At 41.4% G+C, this 24,567-nt stretch overlaps 1 protein-coding gene across 13 annotated transcripts in view; it reads left to right on the top strand.

Annotated features, from left to right (window-relative positions):
- The window catches only part of TANC1 (tetratricopeptide repeat, ankyrin repeat and coiled-coil containing 1), a 252,857-nt gene that overhangs the window by 107,222 nt on the left and 121,068 nt on the right, over nucleotides 1-24,567 (top strand). For all 13 annotated transcript variants that reach the window (XM_044934922.2, XM_044934949.2, XM_044934939.2 and 10 more), the window contains one exon: nucleotides 5,156-5,356. In XM_044934922.2, coding sequence (XP_044790857.2) covers nucleotides 5,156-5,356 — 201 coding nt within the window. The remainder of the gene's footprint in view (nucleotides 1-5,155; nucleotides 5,357-24,567) is intronic.

Here is a 24,567-nt window from a genome sequence, read left to right as displayed (position 1 = left end):
TCCGGAAATGATATTGGATCTTGTGGGATGAAATCTTTTCCAATTTTCTAGGTTTCTGTAAATATACATGAGTTATATGGATATAAAGCCTTATGATGGAAGATATGGTTAGGAAACATGAGTGCACTCCTGGGCAGGAACTGCACAAAAGATGCCCTAACACATTTAATGCCCTAGTTAAATGTATTGTACCAGTCCTGTTTTCTGGAACTGGATAAACAGAACATCTTTTCTGTTTTCTATTCTAAGCTTCCATTCCCCCCTCCTCCAGCTTGCCACTTCAATGGCACAATAAATGGAAATCTGATTTCCTGCATCTGCAGACCTCTTTACCTGAATGTCTAAGCTCACCCTTGCCTTTCTCAGGTCTTCTCTTTTCAGAAATGCACTTTTACTTTCATCTCCCTGGCTTTGTTGCCCTCATTTTTTTAAAGCCTTCCCTAATCCTGCACTCCATGTACTTTAATCTCTGGTGCTGGACATGGCCATGCTGCACAGCCGCCTTTAAACATTCATCATCTCCCAGGTTTGCATTTTCTTCCATTATGAGTTTAAATCCTTTTTCACAGTCTGTAATAGTGGAAAAAAATTAAAAAACTATTATCAAAAGCTATTTCTGCCAATTAAGAAAGCCTTATTGGATGACTTTATCCCCTTTGATAATTCTGTTATCTTTGCAAACTCTGACTTGGATTTAGTTTTCATGTGTGAAAGAATATATGTATGTGTATTTGCTTTTATTTACTACATACATATATATATGTATATTTGCTTTTATGTATTACAAACAGGAAGAAGCTTATAACCATATATATATATATTTTTATTTACTATATATATATGTATATTTGCTTTATGTATTACAAACAGGAAGAACCTTATAAACTCATGCCCTTTCTGGTCTTTTATTTTTGAAACTCAGAGTTGGTGATTTTAAAATAAGAAAAGTGTGTGTGTGTGTTTGTGTGTGTGTGTGTGTGTGTGTGTGTGTGTGTGTATGTGTATGAATGGCCGAGACTGTATGTGACTCACAAAGCCTAAACTTCTGTTGCAAAAAATGTGCTAACCCTGTATAGAATCAACTCATTTAAAACTATGTCTATTTTGAGTACTTCCTTTTTTTTAAAGTTTAAGTTCTTAAATATGTAGAGTAGTGAGTATGTTAGACCATGAGACAGCCACTTGGGGGCACTTGGGGCACTTTGGGAGTTCTAGGAATCAAGATTGCTGGGAGAAATATCAATAACCTCAGATACGCAGATGACACCACCCTTATGGCAGAAAGTGAAGAGTAGTGAACTAAAGAGCCTCTTGATGAAAGTGAAAGAGGAGAGTGAAAAAGTTGGCTTAAAGCTCAACATTCAGAAAATGAAGATCATGGCATCCGGTCCCATCACTTCATGGCAAATAGAGGGGGAAACAGTGGAAACAGTGGCTGACTTTATTTTTCTGGGCTCCAAAATCACTGCAGATGGTGACTGCAGCCATGACATGAAAAAGACGCTTACTCCTTGGAAGGAAAGTTATGACCAACCTAGATAGCATATTCAAAAGCAGAGACATGACTTTACCAACAAAGGTCCATCTAGTCAAGGCTATGGTTTTTCCTGTGGTCATGTATGGATGTGAGAGTTGGACTGTGAAGAAAGCTGAGTGCCGAAGAATTGATGCTTTTGAACTGTGGTGTTGGAGAAGACTGTTGAGAGTCCCTTGGACTGCAAGGAGATCCAACCAGTCCATTCTAAAGAAGATCAGTCCTGAATGGTCATTGGAAGGACTGATTTTGAAGCTGAAACTCCAATCCTTTGGCCACCTGATGCGAAGAGCTGACTCTTTGGAAAAGACCCTGATGCTGGGAAAGATTGTGGGCAGGAGGAGAAGGGAATGACAGAGGATGAGATGGTTGGATGGCATCACCGACTTGATGGACATGGGTTTGGGTGGACTCCAGGAGTTGGTGATGGACAGGGAGGCCTGGCGTGCTGCAGTTCATGGGGTCACAAAGAGTCGGACACGACTGAGCGACTGAACTGAACTGAACTGAGCCTTGACCTTGCTTTTTACGGTTTACCCCCACGCCCTGGCTTCTTGTCTGTGAATTCATGTGATTGGATTAGATGTTCTCTGAGAGTGAAAGCATGTTGGGGTGGATGTGAGTGTCCATGGTGAATAAATGGGAAACACCTGCCAGGGGAACTGGAGGAGGGCTGGTAAGTCACGGGTGGTTGATAATATGGTTTTCCTACCCTGGAGAGGATGCGTCAAACTACCTGGCCTGGGCATTCCTGCTTCAGCAACAGGAAGGGGGATTGAGGTGTGCTTCCTGTCACTTAATTGAGGTACGGAATAAAATAGGTCACAGTTCAAAGAAAAACATCTTTTCAAGGCTAAAAAGAAACGTGCCAGCCAGCCATGCTGGTTGTTGCGGTGAAATGTTTTTAATTCCTCTTAAACCTCTTTAAACATCTGCTGGGGAATGTTAAATCAACTGGAGAATTTCTGGTGTCATGTTGCCTAGAACCAGTATTGTATAGTCCTGTGGATTCCCCTAAGAGACTTTCTCTTTCTGGCACTGGCGTCGGCATCCTTGTGATGCTCTTGGACTGACTTTGACCTGAACCCCTTGTCTGATGCAGTTAAAGCACCAGACGCTGTCTCCAGCCTCTTAGCCAATGGATCACCCACTTCTTTGTGCCTCCTGTTCATACATAAAGCTGCTTTCTCTGCTTTGTGCTTTTGTGATGAAAGGAAGCTGGAAGTTAGGGATCTTTAATTGTGTCTTAAAAACAAACCAACAGAACAGCATGTTTGGGACTGATGTTATGGTGAGATGTCAAAGTAAACTTGAAATAGAAACCTTCCCTCCCCCAGCCCCATCGCTAAGTCCTGTTTTATTGCAGACCACATAAAATCAAAGTACTGGAGCACAGCTGCTCAGAAGGCCGAAGGTCCTCATGGTTATGGCTTTCTTTGGAAACCCATCCCCACCAGACTTGCAGTTAATGAAAATATTTGCTTTGCTTGATATAAACAAAGTTTATGGACAGAATTTGTAATTAGGAAACACTTTAATTCTCTTTCACCCCTCAATCTCCAATTTCTTCATGTATCACATTGAAGAATTCTAAGTATTTAAGAAAATAAATGCTTTCTCGGTAATCAGCTTACGGCTTGGTTTCTGGTGTTGTTGTAATAGATGCGTTTCTCCCTCATTTGTGTCCTCATCCACGTGAGATGACTTGAAATCTGGGGCTTGTTTTCGGTCAGAGATACTTGTGTGTGAGTAGGAAGAGACAGTGCCTGCTCCCATAAGGCTACCCCATAGCCGTTTGAGTATCCAGGTTGGTGGTCTTGGCAGAGCAAGGACAGTCCCAGGGCAGGGTACCTCTCTTCAAACCTCATGGAAAACCAGTGTTGCCTCTTCAAGACCCTCCACATTCTATGTATGTAACTCCCTGGGGTGTCTGTGGCCTTCATGCTGTGCACGTTCTTGTCTGTCTTCTGGGGTTTCTGGCCAAACCAGGAATCAGGTGACCAGGTATCATTCTTGAAGGCACAGCACCTGTTTGCTTTCCTAAGATGAGACCAATGTGGTGGGGGGGCTGATCATGAAAGCCTGATGTTGGACCAGAGCAAACAGCTGTCCCTTCAAGTCTCAGCATGATGAACCTTCAGCTCCAGGGGGAGCTGGCGTTATGGCACATCTCCTGTTCTGCCTTAAGATCTGTTTCATCGCAAGACTGTTGAAGGGGAGGCAACTGGGAAGCTTCATGCCCTGGCTTAAGACGTCAAGGAGGTGGTTTTGAAAGATTTCTTGATTGTCTGTGTTGGTGTGAGACTAGCTCCTGGGTCACGGGAACTGGTGCTGGTGGTATCTTACAGTGCAGACTCCGGAAGCAGGGTGGGCAGGGCTTGTAAGAGGAGGGGGTATTGGCCTTCATTGGGACTTAGGAGGTAAGGATCTCCATTAACTCCAGCCTGCATGCCTACCTTCCTCATGGACAAGAATGTTATTTGTCTTACATGTTTGCGTAATGTTCTTGTTTTTGAAAATTCTTGTGAGAGTCTCCTGGTCACTCTTGTCATTTCTTCAAATATAGGTCGTTTGGATATTTAGTTCCCCAACTTTATTAAAACCCTTTCAAGCATAGCTAGCCCAGCTGAGACTGAAATTACTTTCTGATGGTGCCAACTTACGCCTGGTGGAACCTGTGGCTTTTCTGTTCACAGCCCTGCTGGTTTTGAGATGCCTTTGAAAGCAGTGCTTGAGCGTGTTTGCCCTTTTTCAACTCTTCCCCTCCCTGCTCCCTCCTGGTCTGTGGGGGGAGTAACTCTGCTTCATCATGCCTCCTAATGTGAAACACAAGTACAGTGAAGCCTTTGGGGACTTGAAAGTTAGCATCGCATCCTTTTTGGGTGTTGTGTGTAAAGATCTGCAAGAATTGAGTTCCCTCCTGGCTAAATAAATGGTGTAAGTTCAAATCCAGGCTTTGGTTTTTGGAGTCAGAAAGGCATGGTAAGGACCAGTTGGATAACTTCTGTCAGAGAGACAAGTTAGCTTGTGGAAAACTTTCTGTACCTTTCCAGTTTTGCTGTATATAATTCAAAGCTTGAAGATGCTCTTTTAATCATCAGGAAAATAATTTATCTCTTCTTCTTGCACCATCTCAGTTGCTTCTCTGGATATGCCTGGGGTCGAGGAGGAAAGCATAACATCTGCATCCTTGAGGACTGGCTGTATTTTGTTCAGAGGTTCTGGTTCAGCCGACATATTCCCTTCCCTGTGTTCTCTTTTTAATTGCATTCTCTGCGTTTTTAAAAATATATGTGCCTTAAAATGTTTAATTTCTTCAGAGTAAGCTTGTCTATCCTTAAGTTCATTAAGGGGCTGAATATTGAGGAGAACCTGTTTCATCAATGAGCCACGGTTCCAGTTTCATGACTAAGGGTTTGCGCTGGTTAAGATGTAGGATGGTGGACTCTGCCCTGGGGAGTGCGAAGTGGATGGGATGAGAGGAGACTCCTTAAAAAAAAAATATATAAAAAAAAAAAAACTCAACACACACATATGGCATATGGGAATTCTAAGAATGTAGTTCTTAGGAATTAAACTCACATCTGTGGCTTAACCTAAGGTTTTCTGTCTTCACTCCAGGAGGTGACTATGGTCCAGAGACTTCCCCTCCAGTCCTGCCCCCTGGCCATGGCGGTGAGTTTTCTGTGAGCAGCCTTCCAGCGGCAGAGGATGCCTACAGGGTGAGCTTGGCTAAAGGCGTCTCCATGTCTCTGCCTTCATCACCTCTGCTGCCCCGACAGTCTCACTCTGTGCCGTCAAGGTCAACCAAAAAGTCCCCAGGTAAACGAGTCCCCTACCTGGCTTCTTGGTTATATAAGTAGTGAGTGTGTTGGAATTAGGCAAAGCTAGTGCCTACAAGAAATCTTCCAGCAGAACGTTTTTATTCTTTGTTATGGTAACTTCTGGAAGGAGATCTTTTTTTAAAAAAAAAAAAAAAAATGATTTGGATAGATTGATTTCTTTAGTTGAACCTATCTATGAACCATATTGATTGCCCAGACTAGACTTTTACAAAGATTCATGTTATCAATATTAACATTAACCAACAGTTTTGTTTTCTTGTTCACAAATTAGAGAAACGCTGTAATCTAAACTTGCTGTGGTATGTTTACAAGGTTATGGATTTTGGCAAGTGTAATCTGACAACAGTCTGTTTATTACTGCTTAGCATTATATACTCATGTATTTTCCTTGATTACATCATACAGCATTTGAACAGCTATAAAATTTAATTGTTGGTGAAAATTCAGACTTTGAAGTGGTAGGACAAGGCACTCATAGATGATTTGAAGTATTTTGGCTTCACTTTTTATTACTAACTTTTTGCATTTTCCTTTACCAGTAAAAACCCAAATGTTACCTAACTTTAATCAGATGTGAGGAAAGCCTTGCCAAAATGCTGATACCTGGAGTTACAGAAGTTCTTTGATGTTCTTTTGGGTTTTCTGAGTATTTGTTTACTGAGGGCAAGATAAACTGGGGCCTTATTGATCAGATGGCAGTGTAAGAATAATTTACATTTACACAATAGACATGTTTGGAGTTGATATGCCCTGGGACTGTGAAGTTGGCATCTGTTTTTCTAATTTCCTCAATATGTTATATACATTATTTCTAAATCATGTAGTGGTTATTTGCAGTTTGAAGGGGGGTGTAAAATTAAGGTAAATGTTAAGCTCTGAATGTTAGCATTGGTGCTGTGAGTTGGTGATTGTCCAAAAACCTTTTGTTGTTATAGAACTTTCTTATTTTGGACAACATTGTTTACAATCCAGTCATTAGCTGGAACTTGGAAACCTTTTGGTATGAAGTGATTTCCTGTGCCAAGGAATTTGACCTGTTTATCAGTATTTGGGGAAATTCCTGGAATGTCCTTTCTTGCTTCTCTTTGCCCTCCCCCTGCTGCTGTATCTCTTTGTCAGATTTCTTTGCTTGTTTCAAATCCCAGTTCCTACACTGTCCCTTTTGCCAGTTACCCCATTGGAATTACTGCTTTTTACAAATTGTACACAGCATTTTGCCTTTATTCTTATTAGCCTCATCATTTGTCCTTTTTCCTTGAATTAGTATATGTATGCTTCTTATGTCTGATGATTGAAGGCAGGCATGATGTCTTCTCCAAGTGTACCTCATCTCTAGAAGCCAGGTTCTAGAGGTTTCCCTCCTGTAGTCTGTGCTGCTGCAAATGAATTGATGCCTCTTGAGCCCCAAGATTGGTGAACACCTGAGAAACTGGGGCATACTATATTTCATAAATATTATTATTGATTAAAAAATCAAGGTTAGTTTTAATGGGACTTTAAAATGTTTTTTTTCCCAGCTTTTTTGAAATATAATTGACCCATAACATTGTAAGTTTAAGGTATATAATGTAGTGATTTGATATATATATTACAAAATTATTACCACAACAAGGTTAGCGAACACATTCATCATTTCACAATTACTGTTTACTTACCTTGTGGCATTTTCGTGGGATATCAGGTAACAATGAATGGCATGACAAGCTTGGGCAGTGTGGCAAGAATGGTCAGACCCAGAAAGAATGGTCAGACCCAGAAGGGTCTCACTGAGGCTACAGGCAAACCTGCAGAGAAATCCCTGACAAGACTTTGTCTCCTGTGTCCCGACCAAATTAGCTGTCTTTGGCTTTGAGAAAATATCTCAAAGTTTGTTTTTTCTCTATAGGAATAAATTCATTTATGCTAATATGTTCTCTGCAAGGCCTTACAAATGGAAGGGAATAACTGATTCTGCAAAATTCAACCTTTTAATGGAATGAAGGAAATACTCTCCATATTAGATGCTTTTGGTTCAAATGATAATTAAAAACACTAAGTGCATTCTTCTCTGGTGGGGCGGTGTTTGATGATTGCCTAAATGTGAACAGCAAACTTATGTCTCACAGTGGTCATTTGGTTTCATTATCTTGGTAATTTTAATTCAAAAAGGAAAGTCAAGGGCAGAGACGCTTGCTTAAAAGTGGCAGTGACTCAGAATACATCAGACAGTAAACAACATTTTTCCAGTGTTAAACACACACACAAACTTCTGTTTAAACCATATTGTTGGAAAATTATCCAGAGCCCTAATGTTCTACCTGACTATAAAAATAGTTGACATATGGTTGTGAACGTGCACTGGATTTTAAAAATAGCCATCTATTTGAAAAGTTAGCACTGTTGTTGCTAATGATACAGTAAGTACAGTGTGTGAGCAGAGCCCATAGGTAGAGAACCGCCCCCCGCCACCTACTCTGTCCCCTCTGTTTTCCCTTCCCAGCTGTGCTTCAAGAGCACATAATCTTTCAGACCCAGCTCTGAACTTAGCTCCATGACTTCTCATTTGTAAGATTAGCTGCCCTTCTCTTTCTTCTGTTTAAGGCAAAACCAAAACAAAAAATACCCTACCAAAAACCAAACTTGTTTTACTTGTTTAGACAGAAAAGCTTCACTAATTGATGCTAATCAAGAAACTACTGGACTGAAACTATTATCCTAGCAAAACTCAAATACTAGAAACTCCTGTCACAGGCACTCCACACAGCCTGTATCAATAATGAAGGTGTGTATACGAGTACATTGGTGATCAGCTTCTAGGTCATGAAAACCCTGGACCTGAGAAAATGTCATTAACTTTGAAGTAATGGGACCCTGCACTTGATGTGGTTGAGTTTATGTCCCAATTCTATTGCTAGTTATTTTTATTTACTGTTCTGTCATGTTGCTGTACAGTATTTATATTTTTTCACTGCTAGTTGGAAGATTCAGTTTCCCGAGTACTATTTAAAAGTTTTTATTTTTGCTAAATGAGAAGTAAATTTTCTGGTGATGAAAACAAGGATCAGTATCCATTAAAGTAGTTCTGTGGTGTTACAAGCCTTTTTGGATTAAGAATTTATTAATATTTGTAATGCATCCTTTTGTCTCTCAGAGAAGAGCAAAGCCCGTTTCCTGTGAATTGTTTATTAGTAATATCTTTTGTCACTTTATATTTGGATTACATTTTCCCGGATCACTTTGGGCCCATTATGAATAAATAGTCAGAAGGAGGCAGGGAGGGACCTTTTAAGCTACTGTGAATGGGGTGAAACAGCGGATCGTGAAAAGTGGGTGATACTGCTTTTCTAATCCTCACATATATGGGGAGACTGGGTAGTGCTGATTATAGTCATTGCCCCTTATTTGTGGCTTCTTTTTCTGTGGTTTCAGTTATTTCTGGTCAGTTGGTGTCCAAAAATATTAAATGGAAAATTCCAGAAGTAAACAATTCATAATTTTAATTGTGCACCACCACATCATGAAATCTTGCTCTGTCCTGCCGGGGACGTGAATCGACTCTCTGTTCTGTGTCCCGCCCATTAGTCACCGCATAGTCCCCTTGGTCATCAGATCTGCTGTTTTGATACTGCAGTACTTGGGTTCGAGCAGCCCTTATTTTACTTAATAATGGACCCGGAGCTCAAGAGTAGTGATGCTGACTGTTCAGACATGCTGCAGAGAAGCTGTGCAGTTTCCTTTAAGTGCAAAGGTTCTCGACTTACTAAGAGAAGAAAAAAATTCATTTGCTGAAGTAGCTAAGATCTACAGTAAGAACGAATTTTCTATACGTGAAATTGTGAGGAAGGAAAAAAACTTGTGCTAGTTTTGCTCCCACACATCAAACTGCACAAGTTACAACCACAGCATGGGATGAGTGTTTTAGGTAAGAGGGGAAACGCATTAAATTTGTACAATAAAAGACTTTGAGAGAGACCTCATTCTATTTGTTGTCATTAATCTTGTATTTTGCCTAATTTATAAATTAAACTTTATCGTAGATATGTGTGCATAGGAAAAAACAGTGTATATAGGGTTCAGTACGCTCTGTGATTTCTGGCATCCACTGGGGGTCCTGGAACATATGGGGGTGCTGCTGCACATGCACCTCTGCTGTCTCCAGTCCCGGTTCTGTCTCAGTCGACAGAGCTGATGTAGCAGTTCTGAAAACCCCTCAGGCTGTCTGTTTCTTTAAGGGAAAACCTCAAAGCTGACGGGCTGTAAAGTGGAAGTCATTCTGCCCTTTGATTCTTGGACCATGAGTTAATGTCTACCAAGGCCCTCCTTCTCTCTCCCCGCTGGAGTGTTTATTGTAGAAAATTTGGAAATCCCAGTGGAGAGACAGGATCATTCTTAGGGTTTTGATTTTCTAGTTTTTTTTTAATTACTTCTTCCTAAACCCAGTACCACATGTGCTCTGTCATTTTCCTGAATGTTATATCATGAGCGTGTTCCAGTGTGCCTGAAGAACTTGATATTTGATGTTCGTTGTTTCAATATTCTATAATTGATTTTTAACTAATTTCTTACTGTTAGATATTTATATTATTTTTAAGTTTTTTTAAAAAAATCGAGTCAGGATGTTTTATTTTGTTTTTGCTATTAAATGCCTATAGATCTTTAATTGTGATAAAATACATATTACAGGTTCCCATCTTAACCATTTTTAAGTGTACAAGTTGGACATACACTGACAGTGTTGTGCATCCGGTCTCCAGAACTTCCAGTGTGAATATTTTTGTTAAGTAATTTTTATGTACATCTGATTTCTCAAGAGCGACAGGTTCCCAGAAGTGAAAGTATTGAACTAAATGGACTGCATTTTTAAAACTTCTTGGTCCATACTGCCCCGTCACTTTACAAAACGCTGCATTGACTTCACATTGCCTCTAGCATTCTTTGAGAGGCCTCCTTCTGAAGTCAGCATCTTCTGAAAACGGTCTTGAGTGGGTGGTGGTACTCATTGCTTTGTCAGGCCCTGCTGCGGACCACTAATTAGCAAGAGGAGGCTGAGAGGAGTCATTCTGTAACCCTCCTCTTTTGAACTTCCCTTGTGTCTGTACTTCTCAATTTCCATTTTCTTTCTTTCTATGGTACTGTGACAGAGGAATTATCACAGCTGAGTCACATCAAGGTCATAGTCAGAGCTAACACTCTACTGGCTTCCAGGTTTATCGACAGTCATGCTCTCTGTGGTGTGCGCGAATCATGAGGGATGGCAGGCAGGTGAGGGTTGGCAAGGCACGACTAGTCAGGCCTCTTTGCAGATACAGACGCAGAGGCTCTTCTGTAGGGAACTTACCCAGTGTGCGAGTTGTTGGTAGAGGTTGGCCTCAGTCCAGCTCCCACCCCAGCATATTCTCCCATGCTGGTGCCAGTCTGCATTGTTCTGTCTGCGCCTTGTTGACACATGAGCTGCAGATGACGTGGCTCTGAGCTCTGGTGGCAGGCACGGGGGAGGCGGCAGGCTGGAGGTTGTGCACACGTGCATCTGAGAGGCCCCTTCCCAGGGAGGTGGAGGGCGGCACAGGGAATAACACAGTCTGCACGCAGAACCGGCTAGTCTAAGCCCTGCCAGCACGTCTGAGTGGTCAGGTCACAGTCGGGGCTCTGACGCACAGCACGATGTTCCCTCCTGCTGCAGTTAACTGGACAGCACTCTGTTTCCTCCTGCAGGCTCGTTTTATGATCACTTCCTCCAAGGAGCGGGCGGCCTGCCTATGTCTTACCGCTGCATGTAGCCTGACTAGGACACACACAAACTTTGTTCTGTGCTCACACACGGACCTGTGTGTGTTTGGTTTGTTCCACTGTGAACTTAAGGACCTTTGAGTGTTGCTTATTCTCCTGCCCGTGAGTCCTGGTCCACCCATACACAATCTGGCTGTACAACTTGATCATAGCCAGGGATTTTAAAGAAGAACGCTGACTGAGTCCTGCTTTCAGAAATTCTGATTTAATGCCTATGAGGTATTAGGATTTTAAAATATCTTCCCAGGTGGTTCTAATATGTAGCAAAGTGTGAGAAACACTGGTAAAGAATACATGATCATCTTATAAAATTCCTTTTCAAAGAAGGTAAATACAGGAATAACTTGTTTATTTTCTGAATTTTGGAAAGAATAGTTGTGGATGAAAATTCATTACAAAAATATAGAATATAAAGATACAATAAGTTTCGGTACTCCCACCCCACCCCTAGAAAGACAACCACTTCTGAAAATTGGTCGAATGTCTTTCCTGCCTTGTTTTCTATAGTAAATAAACGATAGTGATGTATTTGCCCACTCCCCCAGCTTCGTATGTGTAAGACAATCCCAGTTTCCTAATAAACAACAGTGGAAGAACATTCTTGTTCATTAATATTTAAAGGTATCTCTGATATTTTCATTGGATAGACTATAAAAGTGTGACTACTAGGTGAAACTTCTTGTATTAATGTTAAGAATGGATTATTATATACTTATTGGTCATTTGTACTTTTTTCTTTGAGGATTCTTGTAGTATCTGTCTTCTGTTCTACTAGGGCAATACAGTTCTTACTGAATTATCATAACTTTTTGTTGTTTGTTTTAAGGCCATCAGTCATGTATATAATTCAAAAATGTTCCCAGTTCATGGTTTTCCATTTAATTAGGTTTACAGTGTTTTATGATTCACAAAATTTTTTTGTTTTCTCAATTCAAATTTACATATTTTTCCATTATAATCTATCCCATTGCATTTAAAAAAAAAAAAAAACTTTATTGGGATGCTTTGCATATTGTATAATTCATCCATCTAAAGTTTATAGTTCAGTGTTTTTTAGCATTTTCACAGGGCTGTGCAACCGTTGCCACAATCTAATTTTAGAACATTTTAATCTCCCTTAAAAAAAATCCATTTACATTAGCAATTACTCCACATCCCTCCCTCTCCAAGTCCCCTCCAGCCCCACACCGTACAGCCCTAAGCAAACACCACTCTGCTTTTTTCCTCTATGGATTTGCCTGTTTGGGGGATTTTACGATATATGTTCTTTTGTGACTGGCTTTTTTATATGCATGCATATGCTGCATGTTTTAGTCCATTTTTTAGTTGATGGACGTCTGAGTTATTTCCACTTTTTGGCTATTATGAATAATGCTGCTACGAACATGTGTATCCTTTTTTGTGGGGATGTGTCTTTTGTTTTTTTGAGGGGTACATACGAGGGAGTGAAATTGCTGAAATTATATAATAACTCTGTTTAACCTTTTGAAGTACTGCCAAATTGTTTTCCAAGATGACTGCAGCATTTTGGATTCCTAGTTCCATAGTATAAGGTTTCCAGTTTCTCCAAATCCTTGGTAACTCATGTTATCTATCTGCTACCTATTACCTTGGCTATAATCAAAACGATAGATAACTTTGTAGTACCTGTGAATTAGTATCTTATTATAGTTTTATTCAGTTTTAAGAATTCTTTGTATATTCTAAATATAAATTATGCAATATGAAAATATTTTCTTCCATTTTGTGCTCTTGATACTATTGTTCTAAGCACAGAAGTTTCAAATTTTAATGTAGACCAGTTAAATTATTATTTTGCCACTACTCTCTTGATGTCGTATCCAGAAAACTATTGCCTACTCAAAGGTCACAAAGATTTTTATATTGGGGTCTAGGCTCCTTTTTGAGTCTGATTTTTGTGAATGGTGTGAAGTAGGGGTCGTCTTCATTTTGTTACATGATGAAGGATATCCAGTTGCCCCAGCACCATTTATTGACAAGTGAATTCGTTTCCCACTGAATGAATTTTGAGTCCAAGCCACTGTTGTGCCCAAACCAGCCCTTCTGTTCCACTTCCCCTTTGCTTGCTCTTTTCCCTGTGTCCTAGGTTGCAACTTTCTCTTTTCAAGTTGAGCCCAGCCATGGCTCACCTCTGTTGCTTCATCCAGTCTTCCTTTATGTCTCTCCTTTTCCCTATGTAAGAAGAAACTTCTTTCCAAAAACCTACTAGCAATGTGCTTCCTCCTTTCTCTGCACCACCTTTGATGGCATTTCTCTGCTCTGACATTTTTTGAACTCCTGGTCTTTGTTTCCCCTTGGAAGCCTTGGAAACAGCATCTAATCACTTCCTTCAAACAGTCACCCAGGTGATGGGCGCTGGTAGGTACCTATTAAAATGAATTGAAGTAGTCTACTTTCATAAGCTCCATGTGATTGACTGAAAATACTAATGGACACATAAGCAATTTAAATGTCATAGTACCTTACATTTGTAAAGCTGGGAACATACCTTTCCCCATATCTGAGAGAACTACTACTTAATTAAGGTCCTGCCTCTTCTCAGGATTTTGCTGTCAGGAGCATGCTTTAAGTTGGGTTGTCAGCAGCCTTCTTATCCCTCCTTTTCTGTGCTCCCGACACTCTGTTTTCTCAGGCTTCCGGCATTTTTGTTTTTGTTTTCCTTTGCTGTGTGTTTCCTACCACCTTCAGTTAATCATGACTGGAGGTTTTATCCAGTCACTCTGTACTGCAGTGTCAGAGGGCGGCTGGAACAAACCCGGTGCCATGCTCTGAAATGAGGGTTTTTACCTCAAGAAAATAGTCAGGGGCAGTGGTGGTGGGAATCTCTTCATTTTGGTCATTTTTGATGCACAGAGAAACTCGGATATCACAGAAGCTATTGCACCCATATCTAACATTAATGAATGTTAGTGTGAGGTTGAAACCGACAGGAAGGAAGCACTGACATTCCAGCCTGGGTCCTCAGATTTGTAGTGAAGCAAGCCTGTGGTTGGGTCAGCAGGGGTGGCTGCTGGAGTTCCAGGCAGAGGCATAAAGGTGCACAGATCCACAGGTTCTCTTCTCTTCAGAAGAGAAAGTGGACACAGGATGGTGATCTCTAAAAGGGCAGTCAGCAAGAGCTGGAGTGTCCTACAAAAGGAAAACCGGGACCATTGGGAAAATTTTACTATTTGGGCCTGTTTACTATTTGGAGTGTTGAAACCAGTAAGTTTTGCTCTGGGGGGTTATCTAGAGTCACTAGCTAACAGTTACAAATGGAGCCCTTCTCTGAGCACAGGTTCTGAGAAATAAAATTTAGGAAACTCTTCCAGGGAGATGTGATTTTCTTGTCACTTCTGTCACCAGCCAAAGGCTCCTTTATTGGCCAGAGATCCTAAGTAGCAGAAGGAGCCCACCTTTTAAAAAAAAAAAATGAGTTTAATAAGAGGAGTTTTCGATTCACTTCAAAACTGAATGGAAGGTACAGAGATTCCCCATTTACCCCTGTCCCAAATGTTCATAGCCTCCCTGGCGTCAGCATCACCTACTAGAGGGTGCATCTGTTAAGGCTGATGCTTCTGCTTTGACTCATCTTTATCACCCAGAGTCCAAAGTTTACGTTACAGTGTTAGATTTTCTCTTCAGTTCAGTTCAGTTGCTCAGTCATGTCCGACTCTTTGTGACCCCAAATCGCAACACACCAGGCCTCCCTGTCCATCACCAACTCTGGAGCTCACCCAGACTCATGTGCATTGAGTCGGTGATGCCATCCAGCCATCTCATCCTCTGTCGTCCTCTTCTCCTCCTGCCCCCAATCCCTCCCAGCATCAGAGTCTTTTCCAATGAGTCAACTCTTCGTATCAGGTGGCCAAAGTATTGGAGTTTCAGCCTCAGCATCAGTCCTTCCTATGAACACCCAGGACTGGTCTCCTTTAGGATGGACTGGTTGGATCTCCTTGCAGTCCAAGGGATACCAGTTCAAGAGTCTTCTCCAGCACCACAGTTCAAAAGCATCAATTCTTCGTTTGGACAAATGTATAATGACATGTATCTATCATTGTCGTATCATACAGAGTATTTTCACTGCCCTAAAAATCCTCTGTGCTTTTTACCTAGTTGTCCCTCCCTCCCCCATCCCATCTCAAATCCCTGATTTTTTACTATTTCCATAGTTTTGCCTTTCCCAGAATGTCATGTAGTTGAAATTATACAGTGTATAGCCTTTTCAGATTCAGTTCAGTCACTCAGTTGTGTCTGACTCTTTGCAACCCCATGGACTGTAGCACACCAGGGTTCCCTGTCCATCACCAACTCCTGGAGTTTACGCAAACCTATGTCCATTGAGTTGGTGATGCCATCTAACCATCTCATCCTCTGTCTTCCCCTTCTCCTCCTGCCTTCAGTCTTTGCCAGCAGCAGGGTCTTTTCCAATGAGTCAGTTCGTTGCATCAGGTGGCCAAAGTATTGGAGATTCAGCTTCAGTATCAGTCCTTCCAATGAATATTCAGGATTGACTTCCTTTAGGATGGGCTGGTTGGATCTCCTTGCAGTCCAAGGGACTCTCAAGAGTCTTCTCCAACACCACATTTCAAAAGCATCAATTCTTTGGTGCTCAGCTTTCTTGCTAGTCCAACTCTCACATCCATACATGACTATGGAAAAACCATAGCTTTAACTAGATGGACCTTTGTTGGCAAAGTAGTATCTCTGCTTTTTAATATGTTGTCTAGATTGATCATAACTTTTCATCCAGATTTTTCAGATTGGCTTTTTCATTTAGTAATAGGCATTTTCGTTTCCTTCACGTCTTTTCATGTTTTGATAGCTTTTTAATGCTGAATAAATCTCCATTGTCTGGACTGTACCATGGTGATTTATTCATTCATCTATTGAAGTACATACATCTTAGTTGCTTTGAGGTTTTGGCAGTTATGAATAAAGTTGCTGTAAACATCTCTGCGCAGGGTTTTGTGTTGAAAACATAAGTTTTCAAGTCCTTTAGGTTATACCAAGAAGCATGATTGCTGAGTTGTATGGTAAGAATGTTTGTTTCATGAGAAACCCACTATCTTCTGAAGTTGCTGTACCCATTTTGTATTCCCACAAGCAATGGATGAGAGTTCTTGTGGCTCCACAACTTGCTAGCATTTGGTGTTGTTAGTGTTTTGGATTTTGACCTTTTGGGTGGTGCCTTACTGTTTTATTTGGCGTTTCCTTGATGACATATGTTGTGAAACATCGTTTTGTATGTTTATCTGCCATGCATATATCTTTTCTGGTGAGTTATCTGTTAAGATTTGTTCCATTTTAAAAATTGAGTTTTCTTATTGCCTAGTTTTAAGAGTTCTTTGAGTTTTGAGAGTTCTTCTGGGTAACAGTCCTTTATCAGATATATCTTTTGCAAATCTTTTCTCACTGTCTGTGGCTAATCCTCTCATTCTCTTGGCGTTGTCTTTCTCAGAGCAGAAGTTTTTAGTTTTAATGAAGTCTAGCCTGTCAGTCGGAGAAGGCAATGGCACCCCACTCCAGTACTCTTGCCTGGAAAATCCTATGGACGGAGGAGCCTGGTAGGCTGCAGTCCATGGGGTTGCTGAGGGTTGGACATGACTGAGCGACTTCCCTTTCACTTGTCACTTTCATGCATTGGAGAAGGAAATGGCAACCCACTCCAGTGTTCTTTCCTGGAGAATCCCAGGGACGGGGGAGCCTGGTGGGCTGCCGTCTATGGGGTCGCACAGAGTCGGACATGACTGAAGTGACTTAGCAGCAGCAGCAGCCTGTCAGTAATTTCTCCCATGAATTGTGCCTTTGGTATTATATCTGAAATGTCCTTGCTATACTCAAGATCATATAGGTTTTCTTTTATTTTATCTTCTGAAAGTTTTATAGTTTTGTTTTAGGTCTATGATACATTTTTAGTTAAATTTGATGAAAGGCATAAGATTTGTGTCTAGACTCATTTTTTTGCATGTGGATGTCCAGTTATTCCAATACCATTTGTTGAAAAGAGACTTTGCTCCATTGTATTGCCTTTGTTCCTTTGTTAAAGATCAGTTGATCGTATTTATATGGATCTATTTCTGGGGTGTCTGTTATGTTCCATTGATCTATTTGTTTATTCTTTGCCAATACCACACTGTCTTGATTACTTTAGCTTTATAATAAGTGTTGAAGTCCAGTAGAATAACTTTGTTCTACTCTTTCAATGTTATATTGGGTAGTCTGGGTATTTTTTGCCTTTCCATATAGACTTTAGACTCAGTTTGTCAGTATTTACAGAATAACTTGCTAGGACATTGATTGAGATTATATTGAATCTGTTGATCAGGTTGGGAAGAGCTGACATCTTGACAGTATTGAGTCTTCCCATCCATGAACATGGAACATCTCTACATTTTGTTAGTTCTTTGATTTCTTTCTTCTGCCTTTTGTAGCTTTCTTCACATAGATCCTGTATGTATTTTGTTATTTATACCTAAATATTTCATTTTGAAAGGAATGCTAATGTAAATGGTATCCTATTTTAAATTTCAAATTCCACTTGTTTATTGCTGGCATATAGAAAATTGATTGACTTATGTATGTTAATCTTGTATCTTAGAACTTTGCTATAATCCCTTATGTCCATGAGTTTTTGATCAGTTCTTTTAGATTTCCTACATACATAGTCATGTCATTTGCAAAAAAAGACAGTTTGATTTCTTCCTTCCCAATCTGTAGACCTGTTTTCTTTTTCTGCCTAATTGCATTAGTTTGGACTTCTAGTACAATATTGAAAAGGGGTAGAGATATTTTTATCTTGTTCCTGATCTTGATGGGAAAGTTTTTGTTTCCACCATTAAGTGTGATATTAGCTTTAAAGTTTCTACAGACATTTTTTAACGAGTTGAGGAAGTTCCCCACTATTCCTAATTTTCTGAGAGTTTTTATCAAGAATAGGTGTTAGACTTTGTCATATATGTGTTCTATATCTGTTAATATGACCATGTGATTTTGCTTTTTAGCCAATTAATGTGATAGATTACATTAATTGATTTCCTAATACTGAACCAGCCTTGCAGACCTGGGTTAAGTCCCACTTGCTCATGATGTATAATTTTTTTTAATATATTCTTAGATTCAGTTTGCTAGTATTTTGTCAAGGATTTTTCCATCTATGCTCATGAGAGATACTGTTCTGTAAACTTCTTGTAATGTTTTTGTTTGGTTTTGGTATTAGAGTCATGTTGGCTTCACAGAATATGTTAGGAAGTATTCCTTCTGCTTCTGTCTTCTGAAAGAGAATTAGTCTAATTTCTTCCTTACATGTTTAGTAGAATCTACCAGTGAACCTATGTGGTCTTGGTGCTTTCAGTTTTGGAAAGTTATCGATGTTAATTATTTATTCAGTTTCTTTAATAGATATAGGCCTAGTCAGATTGAGTTTACTTTCAGAAAAGCCTGGGAGAATAAGTTATCCTCCATAAGTTAGGGACTTGGGAGTCTCTGGTGTTAGCAAACTGAGTTGTTACTGATCCTAATAGGTGCAGGTCTCCATCCACTCCAGTCTTGGGCAGGTTGGGACTGTGTTCATCTTCCACTTGGTGTGTTTGGTTAAATTATAGGCGTTTCTTCATAGGTGATGGGCGTAATAATGGTGTTTCTCTTATAGGGTAAGTGAGATTGCGATGTAGACTGTAAAGTGTAGGCCTGATACACAAGCTCTCCTTTGGCGCTTGCTATTTCACTGTGACTGTCTGCCTTAGAGCCCATCTTCAGCTTCCTTCATCTAACTCAGTGGCCAATTCTCACAAAATCGGTCCTCTTGATTCCTTATCTTCAGCCATATTCTTTCCACTGGAATTTCACCCTCAGGTCTCTGTGCTTTCTGGCAAGCATATGTCTTCTTGATGTGCAGCAGGCTTTGTTCCCTGTGAATAGGACATGAAAACAGCATAACACAGTGACTGACTGACTGTCTGGATTCCAGTTCCAGCTCTGCCGTCAACTCCTTGTGTTATTCATCATCTTTTGGTTTGCACATGATTCGTGTGAAGTAATTAAAATTATGTCTGTAAAATTACACTATAAAGGAAGCCAGCTCTTAGAACTAGTGATAAAAGTGCAAAGGTTTAAGAAAGCATTAGTTCTTAAAAGACAGATAAAGAAAAAAGGTCAGATTCCTGGTGGTGCCCTGCCTCAATAATCTGTGAAGTTCCTATGAGCTCTTCATGGAAGTCAGAAGTAGTGATTCGTGAAGCTGATAGAGAATAAGTGCTCCAGATGGTTCAGTGTGTTCACCAGGCAGTGAGATCAAAACTCCAATGAAAGTTGAGCAGACAACGAGTTACTGTCTGAAGCTGAGTGTGAAAACAGGGTTACAAAGTTGCTCCTTACACAGGTAAATGAAAAAGTCGGAATGTAAGGCAGAAACCTTTGCATCAGGTTGCCCTTAAGCATCCCTTAAATTGCTCATAAATTCCACATGCAGACACAACATCTCTGGATGATACCAACATTTTTCTTCTGTCATTGGCAGATTGTTACAGGGTTTTTTCGGGGATAAGCGCCAGGTGAAGTAGAAAGTTTGTACTTGGGACTGCATTGTACCAGAAATACCTACATTATACACCAGAATCCCACTATGTGAGAAGCCCATATGGGCTGAGGGAGCAGCAGATGTGTGTCTCTTTGCCTCCAGAACCATCCCTCGTCTTGCAGAGCACATGTAGTTGAATGCAAGTGAGGTGTCTGTGCCCAAGTCATGACTCGGCTGTATCTCGGAGGAGAGTGGCATCTGAGAATGAAGGAAGTGTATGGACACTTCTGTCTTGTGTGCTTTGATGTTTTACAAGGTCTCTGGATGTTGGCAGTCTTCAGTAATCAAGAGAAAATATATGCCTGTTGTACACATCCTAGAGTCTAGCTTTAATATTTTATATGGAAATTAGAGGTCTTAAGGTGAGGCGTACAGGCTAGGAATCTCCTGCTGTGTCAGCCAAACAAAGATTGTCAACTTTGAGTTCTTTAGTAAAACTCAATAGAGATTTCTTATATTAAAGATAGTTTATTTTTCTGAAGTAATTTACAACCTCCCCCCCACCATTTCTCTAGTTCATGTTAGAGCCAAATGTGTATGCTCCTAAGATTTGAATGAATGTGTGTGTATTTATACATATACACATATATATATACACACATTAAAATATGAGTGTATGCATGTGAAAGATGCGCAGAGTCCATGATTTGTTTGTTTGGTTTTTGGCTTGTTTTAGAAGTTGTGTGGTTTAAGCATGTCTTACCTGCATTAGATAAGTTTGAACTTTTATACACACCCCCCTCTCCCTCACTGCCTTCTAGATGGAGGAATTCTACCCAGGCCATGCAGTATTGTGGGAGATCTCTGGCTCTAAGACAGACAGACATGGGTTCAAATCCTGAGTCCCTGTTCTCAGTAGCTCTGTGTCCTTGGAAATTACTTCACAACTTCTCTCATCTGGGAATGAGAATAAATTATCTACTGTATTGATCTTTGAGAGGATAGAGCGAATGTTTGGCAAGTGCCTGGCTCCTGAAATGCCCGCAAGAAATGCTGCTGCTGCTTCTGATTTCCAAGAGCAGGTGATCTGCCCCCTCTCTCCCACTTCTTCTTTGGTGACTTTGGTCTGGTTCTCTGGCATGGACCACCAGGGAAGGGTCTGCTGCTTCAGCACAGGGACCTCCGAGGTCTGGTTGTTGGTATCCAGATTTGGGTTCACTAGCTCTGGGTGTGGCTTTCTGGAGGAGCTGGACACATCCATGGCCTCCATGGAAGGGTCTTCTCGGATGTTTCACTGGTCTTCATCTCCTGACATCTGTGTTGCTCCTGACCAAGGGCCTTGTTTGTTTATTCTTGGTCCTGTTGTAGTTCTTATCAAAAGTGATAAAGATCAACCTGTAAGAATGCAAGTGACTGTGTTTTGGAGGAGTGTGGAAGAAACCATTGCTACAGATATTGGGGGTGAGAGTATGGAAACCACCTTGCATCCGTATATTGTCTTGAGGTGTGGTTTCCCTCTGAATACGATGCTTCAGAATGGCCACCTGAGTTCTATAAGACTCCCGGTCAGGAAGAAATGATGTCTTAGGCCAGGCCAAGGCAGCACATGTTAAACAATCTCTGAGGACTTGACTTTTACTCAGCATTAGGTTTTACTGCATGTTTTTCTTAAGTTTGTGGTGTTTTAATAAGCAGTTAAGGAATAACACGTCCTTTTGAGGCAGGAATAATTCAACCATAGCCTGATACCTGCCAGTCACTGTGACTGGGTCATACTATTGCTTGTAGATTTCTCCATGATACCCAGAAAGGAACAAAGAGAGATGGGGTGAGTCCCATGTGTTTTCCCTAAAATAAGAAAGGAACATCTAGCAGACTGCTTAAAATAATCACGATTTAATTTGCATAATTTGCACCTTTTCATAACTTTTTTTGTGATTACCATTCCACGTTTCTTCCTTTCACACTGAAAAATCTTAGCCTGTTTGTGCTCTAGCCTTTAGAAACAGCCCCCTTTTACATACTGGAGCTCTTCTGCACTCCCTTTCCCCAGGTCTCCTGGACTTACTGGCAGCCAAGTTGGCAAGAGACTTTTCCAGGCTTCCTTCTAAAGAAGACTCTGTGGTGTGGATGGCACTTCTTTTGGTGTTAACCTTAATTTTTCCAAATGGCCTCAGAGGCACTCTGAGTTACTTTCCTTTACTCAGTGATTTCATGAGGTTCCATGAACATCGGTTTTGTACGGATTTACCGAGTGTGAGCTACGTGTTGGGCTCTGTGCTAGAGATGAGGTGGATAGAAATGTAAGTACATACTTGGCTATAAGCTTTGGGGGCCTTCCAATTGAGTGAGGGATGACGACTAAGACACTGTGGTGTTTACAAAGTGCTGTGGCCACACGGAGGAGCCTTAGAATCTCTTTGGAGGAGCTGGCAAGGTTCCGAGTACGGATGACATTGTAGGGTGCTCTTCAAACATGCGTTAGGGGTTATGTGGCAGACAGGGGTGGGGTTTGTGGGAAGGCTACCCCCTAGGGAAAGAAGAGCCTTACATGAAGTCTGGACTGACACTCAGTGGCTGGTCTCACACGGCCTTAGAGGGGCAGGTTGCATTTCAGACAAGGATGGAGATAAGGGGGTGGGGGTGCTGCTCAGGGAGGATTTAATTCTTCTGGCAGTGGTGTCTTAGTCTTTTGACTTTTTTTTAAATTAGAGGATAATTTACAATATTGCTTTGGTTTTTGCCATATATTAGTGTGACTCAGCCATAGGTATATATATGTACCCCACTTCTGAACCTCGCTTCCATTTCCCTTCCCATCCCACCCACTCTGTGTTGTCACAGAGCCCTGGGTTGAGCTCCCTGTGTCACACAGCAAGTTCCCACTGGCTATCTGTTTTACATATGGTAACATATAGGTTTCCACGCTACTCTCTCAGCTCATCTCTCTCTCTCCTTCCCTCCCCGCCGTGTCCACAAATCTCTTCTCTATGTCTGCGTCTCCATTGCTGCCCCGCAAATAGGTTCATCAGTATCATCTTTCCAGATTCCATACGCATGCATTAATATGTACTATTTGACCGTTTTTAAAGGTAGAAAGATTGGGACTTCCCAGGTGGTCCAGTGGTTAAGAATCTGCCTTCCAGTGCAGGGGATGCTGGTTTGATCCTTAGTTGGGGAACTAAGATCCCAGATGCCGTGGGGCAACTAAACCCTCATGCTGCAGCTAGAGAAAGCCCATACACCACAGCTAAGAGCCCACACACTGCAGGGAAGACCCAGTGCACCCAATAAGTGAATAAATATAAAGTAGAGGCATTAAATAATAGATTTTGGTTGGGATACTGAGTATTTTGTTCAGGCCATCTTGGTGTAGAGGAGACGGGTTGGGAGACTAATGACTCAAAGGATGTGTAGTGGCTGAAATCTCGGCAGTGACAGAGGAGGAGGATATAGGGAGGTGGAGGTCCATTTGAGAAAATTTTAGGAAAAGGAGTCTATAGAGAAGGAAGAAAAGTACAAAATGGCCCAGAGCCAGCACTTGTGAGCCCTTTTCATATCATGGCACATACAGGAAATATTTGTCCAGCCATGAGGTAAATGGACTGTCCCCTGGAGTACTGCCCCAAACTGCCCTGTAGTCAGAGAGCCAGGGGATCCACATTTGAGCACATTCTGTAACGAATTCTTTCACCACAGTTGGGAAGCTTGCTTGGGTTGCTAAGATAGATCTAGAGGCAAAAAATTCTTGTTGCACTCATGGCTTTATTTACATTTTCTCCATATTTAATTGTTATGGGGTCTCCAAGGGAATCATTATTCTCATATTGTAGGTAAGGCTCTGACAGGTGGAATTTCAACCCCAGTCCTGGGATTCTGAGTCATGAGATTTCCTTTGCAGCCACAGGCATAGGTGCTGGTGTAATTAACTGCAGTGTGGAATGCAGAAGCAGGCTGGCCAGTGGGGTGTGACTTCGAATATCTCAAAGCTTGTGTGTTTTGGGAAGAGTCTTGCTTGTGAGGGGAGAAGGCAATGGCACCCCACTCCAGTACTCTTGCCTGGAAAATCCTCTGGACGGAGGAGCCTGGTAGGCTGCAGTCCATGTGGTCACTAAGAGTTGCTAAGAGTTGGACACGACTGAGCGACTTCACTTTCACTTATCACTTTCATGCATTGGAGAAGGAAATGGCAACCCACTCAAGTGTTCTTGCCTGGAGAATCCCAGGGACGGGGAAGCCTGGTGGGCAGCCGTCTATGGGGTCGGCACAGAGTCGGACACGACTGAAGTGACTTAGCAGCAGCAGCAGCTTACTTGTGAGGAGCACCAGGGAGTTGGAAGTGCAGAGCCTGAGCTCAGACTGCTGGCCTCCAGGGAGGAAGAAGGATCTCAAGACACGACATCTGTGGCAGATACTGGGAAGTTCAGGTATGATAAGGAATGACAAGTGTCTGTCAGCTTTTGGAAATAGGGTAATTGACGACAGAGCAGAATCAACAAGCTCCGTTAAAGGCCAGATAGCAAGTATTTTAGGCTTTGAGGGCCATACGGTCTGTATTGTAACCACTCACCTCTCGCTGTAGCACAGCTCAGCCATAGCCAGTCCTTTCATGAATATTCATGGCCATGTTCCAACATTTTATTTATAAAAGCATGCAATGGGTCAGATTTACTCCCAGACCATAGTTTGCCAACCGGACTTTTGCCTTAGAGGAAAGGAAGGGCAGAATGGAAACTTAATATTTATTCAGTACGCGCCATGTACTCGACCCTTGGTAAACATTTTTAACCCAGAAGTGTAGGCACCAGTCCCACTTACAGTTGATAGAAAGACCTCAGGGGTTAGATAACTTGCCAGAAGGTTGCACAGCTCCTTAATGACTAGCTGGAGCTTGCACTTCAGTC

Source organism: Bubalus bubalis, chromosome 2 (assembly GCF_019923935.1).
Source record: "Bubalus bubalis isolate 160015118507 breed Murrah chromosome 2, NDDB_SH_1, whole genome shotgun sequence".
Taxonomy (NCBI): Eukaryota; Metazoa; Chordata; class Mammalia; order Artiodactyla; family Bovidae; genus Bubalus; species Bubalus bubalis.
This window is presented reverse-complemented; position numbering and strand designations above follow the sequence as displayed.